Source organism: Rhincodon typus, chromosome 27 (genome assembly GCF_021869965.1).
Source record: "Rhincodon typus isolate 14 chromosome 27, sRhiTyp1.1, whole genome shotgun sequence".
In the NCBI taxonomy this organism is placed as follows: Eukaryota; Metazoa; Chordata; class Chondrichthyes; order Orectolobiformes; family Rhincodontidae; genus Rhincodon; species Rhincodon typus.
This window is the reverse complement of record NC_063358.1, coordinates 33,003,854-33,013,072: the sequence shown is the minus strand read 5'-3', so window position 1 is coordinate 33,013,072 and position 9,219 is coordinate 33,003,854. Positions and strand designations below refer to the sequence as shown.

The 9,219-nt window shown below is 38.5% G+C and overlaps 1 protein-coding gene across 2 annotated transcripts in view; it reads right to left on the bottom strand.

The window, feature by feature from the left end:
• Nucleotides 1-3,214: 3,214 nt before the first annotated feature.
• Nucleotides 3,215-9,219, bottom strand: part of LOC109935746 (CAP-Gly domain-containing linker protein 4) — a 65,485-nt gene continuing 59,480 nt past the window's right edge. The window contains exon 6 of one of the 2 annotated variants that reach the window (XM_048613258.1): nucleotides 3,215-3,525. In XM_048613258.1, coding sequence (XP_048469215.1) covers nucleotide 3,525 — 1 coding nt within the window. In that variant the 3' untranslated portion in view covers nucleotides 3,215-3,524. Of the gene's footprint in view, nucleotides 3,526-6,175; nucleotides 6,494-9,219 lie in introns of those variants that run through there. The other variant, XM_020534383.2, reaches the window with a different exon arrangement.

The following is a 9,219-nucleotide window of genomic DNA, read 5'->3' as shown; positions in this document are numbered from 1 at the left end:
CTATTCCTATGTCATGTCATGCCATTTAGACTCTGAAATTACACAGTCATCTTTCATAGTTTGATGACAGGATCTAATTATACAGTGTACCTAGACAGCCTCATGGCGTACAGCAACAAAGTTCTCTGCCAGGAGAAACAGTCAGCTGTCCTTCATGGTCAATCTGACAAAAAGTGAATTCAGCGTAGTCCAAGGGACTTATCTAGGATATGTAGTGGATCAGGAATAAGTGCTGCCCAGGGCTGTAAAAGTAGAAACAGAAGCACAATTTCCTTCTACCACAACAAAACAGGAGATCATGAGTTTCTTGAGAATGTATGGATTCTCCCAAAAGTTTGCTCCAAACTTCAACACAATAGCTGGACTGCATTCTATAGAAAAAGCCAAAGGTAATATGGAGTGAGAAATGCAAAAACATTTTTTAAAAGCTGAAGGCCATTTTAATTAGTTATGCTGTGGTTGTAGCTCTGAACTTTAACCAAGCATTTAAAGTAGCTATTGGTATGAATGTGACATTGATATAGGGGCTATCCTCCTTCAGGAAGATGGATTCGGGATAGAAAGACCAATCGGGTCCTTTAACAAACACCTAAACAAACTTCTGAGAAAGTAATCCACTGTAGAGAAGGAAAGTCTTAGTTTTTATTTTACTGGCTCTCAAACATAATCTTATTTTTAATTTTTATTTGGTCTCACTTCTTATTTCTAATCTGTGTGAATATGTGTGCATAATATTTCTTCTCACAATTAGTAACTAATAAGCTCACACATTTGTTAACTCAAGAAAGCCTGGTTAAATTGGCTTCTTTTAAAACACAAATGAAGTTGGTCTGGGAAAAGCCATCCATAATAAGATCCTTTTTTAAAGTAACCTTGTTGTTACCAACTGAGGAGTAGGTGAATAACAAAAGGAAAGCAATTCATTCCTCCTAACCTGAGAGTTCAATAATTTGGGGTATCTCAACTGGAAATGGAATAAATTGGGAACCTTACCAGGGTCTGGTTGTATTATAAGCCAGGAACAACTCCTCACATTATAGTGCCTGACCCTCAACAATAAACGCATGGATGAAGAGAAGCCAAACCTCACCCCTGTCAACTTCACAGATAGGGACCTGGAGATGTTCATGGACAAGGTGCTGTTAGGACAGTGTTATATCTTGTTGGCTGCCATAGGAAGGCACAGACAGAATCTGTCAGTGCACATATTGCAGCTCGAGAATACTGTGTCCAAGGTGAAATAGGAAGCCAGTCTTCTGTGCCCCACATGAGTAAGTGCCACCATCACCTCTCTGCTACCTCATACCCAAAGGGCTACCACTTACTCTAACGCTTCCACTCTATGCAACACACAAACGCTCACGGACTACAATCTTACTATTGCATGTGGATGTCAACTCAATGGCCCTCACCCAACTCATCCTCCCAAACACTTGCTGCACTCTGAGCTTCCTGTTCACTCACCTGGGATACCTCACCATTAGCTGCTTCTCCATCATCGCTATCTGTTTTCTCATCCACTTCCACCATTCTCAATCCCTCCCATTGCGTAATTACAGGACAAATTGATTCATCCCCTTGATTGATACCTCCACTCTACCCGGACTGACCTACCTGTAATCTCCAGCCTGGTTACACTTGACTATCTGTTGCCTAATCCTTGGACTCCAAGGATTCTCGGACTCTGGGTAGGACTGAGTAAAGAATAGTTAGATTTAGCTTGTGCAATTTGCATCAGTCGCATAATTTACCAACTCTTTGAACATCAGAGACAATGTAGAATTTTGTTAGGTAGAGTATTGTCATGTAGAGAAGAGATGATACATGGACTTTGAGATACAGATCAGTCATGATTTAACTGAATAGCAAAGGAGACCCAAGGGGCTGAAGGGCTTAATGCTGCTCTTAAATTTCCTCGATTCCTCAAGGCAATGCTTTTCCTATCCATTCTTGGAATTAATTGCTAAAAGTACAATTTTCCTTCCTAAATTATGTACACAGATAGAGCATTGATCCATCTTCCCAATGACCTATAACAAATAACTAGCAACTTTAACAGAGGAGCCTATCTTTGAGCAAAATCAGGTTTGGCAACAATTTCTTTTCATGTGGGTGCTTTTAGATTGTTGGTGGAGTTCTGTTTGAAGGGTGAATAAAGCACCTGTGTCAGGTAAACAATCAAATTCATGCCAGTCATCTTTCTCAATTGTGGGAGGTGCTCTTTCGCATTATTTCAAGTCAGACAGGTATTTAACCTTTTTAAATTTGTCTTTTGTTTTTAAAATGTATTGGGATCTCCACGTTTGGATTTGACCGAGATCTCACAGTTGAAAAAAAACCTCTGATCAAACTACATCTTTTATCTCCCCTTATCATCTACATAATCTATTTCTTTTTTTTTTCCACCTTTCTGGATACCACAGATGGAACCTTTGTTTATGTACCTCTGGTGATATTTTTCTAAAACATGGTTTCTAATGCAAGTGCAGAAATTCTGCACAATTACAGAGCGACATTAGGATTGCATCCAATGCTGTCTGGATATTCCTGACAATTGCCTTTGTTATTCTTCAAATGTCTTTGCGATTCTACGCATTTTTCTCCATGGTGATCTATTTCAAGTTTGGTACAACGTGTCAAGTGGAAGCAAATCAAAGAAACCACATAAAGTTTTGTTTATTGCAGAGTTTTGATACAGTTCTAAATGAAATGCTAGTCTAAACATTTTGGTTATACATTCTCCACGGGATACCCCATTAAAAAGGAAGAAATATAAAATTATTTCATTTCTATTTTTTCCAAGTATACAACATGGACCGAACTCCAAGCTACCTTTAAAAATGCACGAGTCCCAGTGACTGATTAAAGAATGGGAGAATTTATATTGCCTTAAGTCCTTTCATGACATCAGGACTTTCCAAAAAGCTTTATGACTAATGAAGTGTTCTTAAAATATAGTAATTGTTGTAATGCTAGGGATGCCACAGATAACTTGTGCACAATAAGAGACCAGTTCATCTAATTTAATGATTCTGGTTAAAACATAAGAATTAGCCAGAGCACCAAATAGATCTTCTGCCATTGTTCAAAATAGTACCAAGAGATTTTTTTTATATCCATTTAAGAGGGCACATTCGGGCTTTCATTGAACATTTCACTTAAAAGACTGCACCTCGACAGTACAGCATTCTTTCAGTACTTTCTTTCCTGGAATGCCTGCCAAGCTTACATACTCAAATTTGACAAAAGCTAGGTGTGCCACTGGTTTATTGGCCATCTTGAAAAGTGTGCCTTTTAAATAATAGAAAAAGAATTGGGAGCTTACTTTGGGAAACATTTTAAGAATTGAAAGACACGATAGTGGTCTGAACAACTGAAGGGTAATGCCAAGGATATTGAAGAAATCGGGGGTATTCTTGTTACCATGCCAGGGAACTGGTCCTAACTGTGTATAATACTGTAAATCCGGTGATAGCAACTTGGCAACTTGCTTCATAACAACAAATTCCTGTGGATAATGAAGATCTGAAATCAAAACAGAAAATGTTAGAAATAGTCAGCCAGTCTGGTGACATCTGGTCACCATCATGACCTCATTGAGTGGCTAAGCAGACTCAATAAGCTGTGTAGTCTACTTCTGTTCATACTTCTCATATTATTACCAATGCAGACGGGTAGAAAAACAAATTGTGAGAAGGATAAAGTCTACAAAAGGATATAGTTCAGTTTTTAAAAAATGACAAAAAAATTGGCAAACGGATGTGGAATGTAGGAAGATGGGAGGTTGTCTATTTTGGCACGAAGAATAGGAAAGCAGAATATCATTTGAACAGAGAGATTTCAGAATGCTGCAGTACAAAATGATCTGAGAGTTCTTGTGCATGAATTACAAAAAAAAGAGTAGCATCCAAATAATTAAGCAGGCAAATGGGTCTCGATAGGATGCTCTGAGGGTTGGTGTGGACTTGTTGGGCCAAAGGGCCTGTTTCCACACTGTATGGATTCTATGATGATGATGATGAAATAGAATGTTGCCTTTGTTGATGCTCCAACTCGCTTCAATGTAAGGAAGTTTGCTACAACGGTACAGGGCGTTGGTAAGATCGCACTTTATTTAAGGAGGGGTGTACTGCATTGGAAGTAGTTCAGAGAAGTTTTATTAGGCTGACTTCTGGGATGAGAGAAGGAGCAGCTTGAGTCTAAACTCAATGGAGTTTTGAAGAATGAGAGGTCAACCTGTAGAAACATAAGATTCTGAGAGAGTTTGAAAGGGTCACTGCAGGGACATTGTTTCCTCTTATGATGGAATCTAGAACTAGGGGTCTCCCATGAAGGTGAGGAACAATTATTTCTCTCAGAGAGTGGTTATTCTGTGGGATTCTCTCGCAGGGAGTGTGGAGCAGGCCCAGCCATTGATTGGATTCAAGGATGCATGATTTTTGATCAACAAGAGAGTTAAGAAAGGAAGAAAAGTGCAGTTAAGACCACAAACAAATCAATGATGATCTTATTGAATGGTGGCTGAGAGTCCTACTATTCTTCCTTATGATTTCTCATCAGCTTATGCCTGGATGAGTGCAGATATCAAGTTACAAGTGGTGCAACAATCCTGATGCTCACAGGCGGCAGACTTAGACTTAGAATCCCTACAGTGTGGAAACAGGCCCTTCGGCCCAACAAGTCTGCACTGACCCTCAGAGCATCCCACCCAGACCCATCCCCCTGTAACCCACCTAATCTACACATCCCTGAAACACAATTTAGCATGGCCAATCCACCTAGCCTGCACATCTTTGGACTGTGGGAGGAAACTGGAGCACCCAGAAGAAACCCACACAGACACGGGGAGAATGTGCAAACTCCACACAGACAGTCACCCAAGGATGGAATCGAACCCAGGCCCCGAGTGCTGTGAGGCAGCAGTGCTAACCACTGAGCCACCGTGCCAACCCCTAAAAGCCCAACAATTCAGGTCTGAGACCTTTCATCAGTTCTGATTCTGTTTGTTTCTGCACAGGTGCTGCCCCCCCCTGCTGAGTATTCCCAGTATTTTCTGTTTTCAACCTGTTTTACATCTGGCCCAATTTTTATTTCCATTGATATTAAGGTAAATGTTAAACAATTCATGCAACATAAGATGGGCTGCTCATGTTGGTATCATTCATTTTACACTCACACAAAATCAAAATTTACTTCCTAGTGTTTCATCAAATGATGAAAGATTGCCAAAATGTTAGTCCACGGAATTTAGTTTAGTTTGCCATAAGATATTTTGTCATTCAAAAACAGATGCACTCCTTTCAGCATGGCTTACATGCCTCAGTTCAGAAATAACCTGTTTTCATGCAGCCTTTGAAAAAGTTAAACACAAATGCACATAAATATATATCGTATACGCAAGGCTTATATTGAACACACTTCCTTAACAATAATCGCTTACAAATCAATAACACCTGTTATAACCTATTACACACTTTGAGGCGCTACATCTTGCTAAAAAGAATAAAAGCCCCAAATGATTTGGAAAAAAATGGTTTCTAAATGAGATATAGGAGCAGAGGGATCTAAGAACACAGTTAAACAAAAAGCAAGATATAGTGTTTAAGGATAATAAGGCTATAATCAAACAAAACCTAGCACTATTGCTTGTTTCTTGAGTCATAAAACTGAAAAGTAGAGCAGTTGTGTTAAATTTGTAAAGCACCTTGGTTAAACCGTAGTTGGAGTGAGCAATTGTGGTTTCTGTATTGTAGAAAGATTATAGAGTCACAGGAGAATAGATGTACTCAAATGATAACAAAACTGAGAAGTTATACCCATCAAAAAAGATTGAACAAGAAGAAAAGATTAAGAGAGGGTTTAGTAGAAGTCTTCAAGATTATTTAAAGAATTTGGTAGGGTAAATGCACACACATTTGCAGGGGATAGTGACCAGATCCAGGAGTCAGGGTTGAGTACATTGGGAATTTTGGATTTGGATGCCATCCAACCCATCTCTAGCAGGACACCACTTGAGCCATTGTGTGATAAGTTAAGTTTCATGTCTAATACAGAGAAGCATGTCACTAAATCCATTCCACATACTACATGTGAAGTTTTCCTAAAAGACAGTTTTATTAAAATATCAGATATTTACAGTGGAAATAAAATCTAAGAGCTATACATTTATGAGCAGAGGAGAAAGTATATTGTTGATCACAATAAAACAGAATGTGAAACAGATACCTTCACTGTTAGTGAAAAAAAATTAAAAATAATGAGCCAAAATATTGAATTAGCTGTGTTTCAGAATCTTCTCCCACAGTACATCTGGTTTGCTGGATTCAGTACTTGAGCTGAACGGTGACTCAGTTTCCATCGATGCTTCAGGTGTTAACATAAATTCAGGTTAGAGTTCTCAAAATCCAGAAAACCTTCCCCTTTAAGGAATCTTTGCTATTCGAGAATCATCAACACTTTGCTATAGCTAATGAAAACTCCTTGACTGGGCTTGCTGTATGATCAAAAACAAAGGCAGTGGTAGGTCAGAACATTAAGTCTGAATTTAAACAAAACCTTGCATGTAACAAGATTTGCATATAGCAGAACATGCTACACTTGTACTGATTTGATCAGAGACAAATTGGGACTGGTTAGTTATTTTATTAATTTACATAATTCACTTGAGAACAAAATTTCTACATTACCGGTGAATCGTAGGGGGAGGCACAGGCAAACCAGAAAATCAACTGAGATAGTAGTTCAACATTTGGGGCTATGTACTTGGAAAGTAAAAGCAATATCAGAGAGAGAAGGTGAAAGAGCCTGAGATTAGGACTAATAAAAAGGCGATTTCCAGAGCTTACGTTGAAAGAGGCACTTAAATGGTCTCCTTTCTGTGAAATTGTATGAACAAGAACAATTTCTGTCAAAGATGTACACATAGATGTACATCTGAGGAGATTTAACTCATGATCCGGAAGAGGCAAAGCAATGGGGAATTTAGTTGCTTTAAGTTTATATTTTCTGGCTGCAGATTAATCAGAAATTCACCATTCAAGACCTGCATCAGCAAACAGCGCTGACAGCTATACAGAATTCATTGAAAACGTTCAGCAGGCCTAGCACAATCTGTGGAGACAGGAAGAGTTAATGTTTCGAGTTGAATATGACTGTTTCTGAGTGACCAGATTCTCCAGCCCTTCCTGTTTTATTTCAGATTTCCAGCATCCATATGATTTTGATGTTATTTTACAGTTTCAATAACATAGTGGCCAAATCCAGCCTCTCGACTTGTAAAGTGTAAAGGAAAATTAATATGTTTCATTAAAACTCGTGGAAGTAACTGTGATTATGACAGAATTATTCTGTCAGAGAATCTATCTTTACTTCTTACATCTGCAGAAAGGACAGTATTTTCTACTTTCAGATCAGTTTGCTAATGCTTGCAGTTTCATTTGTCCTAGGTCAGACCAGACTGATTTTGTTTCAGCATTTATCAGCTCAGCAGAGGGCACAAACCAATAACAAATCCACAGCTTTTCAAGTGGATAAATTAACCGACAATGACAAAACTTTCACAAGTCAAACATATCTGCTTCCTCTTGCACCAAGCAAAACACTAGTGACAAACGTAACACATTTACAAACTATGCCTTATTTGCACTCTTGCATTGGGAGAACAGAAGAAAAAGACCTGGGAAACTTTGCAAGATGCCACAACTGCACCAGTTATTAGGCTATCTCTAACATCTTTCTTCTTCTGCGGTTATCTATTTTAACTATGATCGTAACTTATTGAAGTTCAAGGTCACAGTGATAAATAAGCTGAGCGTCGAAGAACTGCAACAGAAAAATGGAGAGAGGAGATAGGGAAAACCATCATAAAGGAAAGTTAGGGAGGTTGATTAGAAAGTGAAAGAGAGGTGACTGGACATTGTGTTAATGGAAGACAAAATAAACACAGGAGCCAAAAAATAACAAATATAGAATAAAGGTCATAAAAACAAAATTTTGAATCATTCTAAATTCAGTGTGTTTCTTTAAAAAAAATGACATTTTAAATTGGTAATTTAGTTTAAAAATCTAGAGAGGGAAACAAGTCAGGCTGAAGGGTCTGCTGATTCTCAGCTTTGATGATGCTTCCATAGTGATGTGAAGTTTAACTCTGTGAGAATACACTTGCAATGGAGCCAATGCAGTGAAGCTTCACCAAATTGGTGCCTGGGATGAGGGGTTGAGTATTAAGGCTGAGCTACAGCAAACAATTAAGAAGGCAAATGAAATGTCGGCCTTCATGACAAGAGATTTTTGGGTAATGTTATCTTACTGAAGTTGTATACAGACCACTCCTGGAGTACTGGGTGCATTTTTGATCTCCCTTACAGGAGGAAAGATATACTTGACACAGAGGAAGATTCTCCAAATGAAGGATTGTCCTATGCAGAAAGATTAAACAGTCTGGGCCTATATTCTCTAGGGTTTAGAAGAATGATAGATGATCACATTCAAACATGCAGAATTCTTTCAAGAATTGACAGAGTGGCAGGGAAGATGTCTCCCCTACTAAGAACCAGGTGACACAGCTTCATAATAACGAGCAGACCATTAACCACTAAGGTGAAATTTCTTCACTCAGACAGTGGTGAATCTTTGGAATCTTCAGTGGAGGCTTATCATTGAGCATTTGAGACTGAGATTAATAGATTTCCACATATTGGAAACAACAAAGGATATGGTGATGGTGCACTTGAGGTGTCCTAACCTGCAAGGTTACAGATCAAGAACTAGAAAATGGGGTTAGACGGAACAGCTCATTAGTGACCGAACGCCCTCTTTTTGTGCTGTAAATGTTTTATGTTTCTCTGCTCATAAATTGACACTCTCTGTCACACCAGGCTGATCCATAACTAAACTTGCATGAATTTGTTTCTTCCTGAGAGTGAATGCAAAGGACAGTTAAAAATGTTTCATTCTCATTTGGCAGAAACTTCAGAAAGACGGGTACTTCTTAATCTGCACGCCTCATAAAGGAAAACTAATAAAATTAATACATTGATAAAGGGGATAAAGTTATGTAGGAACCATGCAGGATTTAATTTCTATTCATGTGAGTGAAAAGTACCAACACAGACGGCTTTGACCAAAGGATCTATTTCTGAGTTGTAATTTCTACATAATTCCTCCATGGAAACGGATTGGTTGAAAATACAGGGATGTGAATGAGATGGTTCCTGTAAG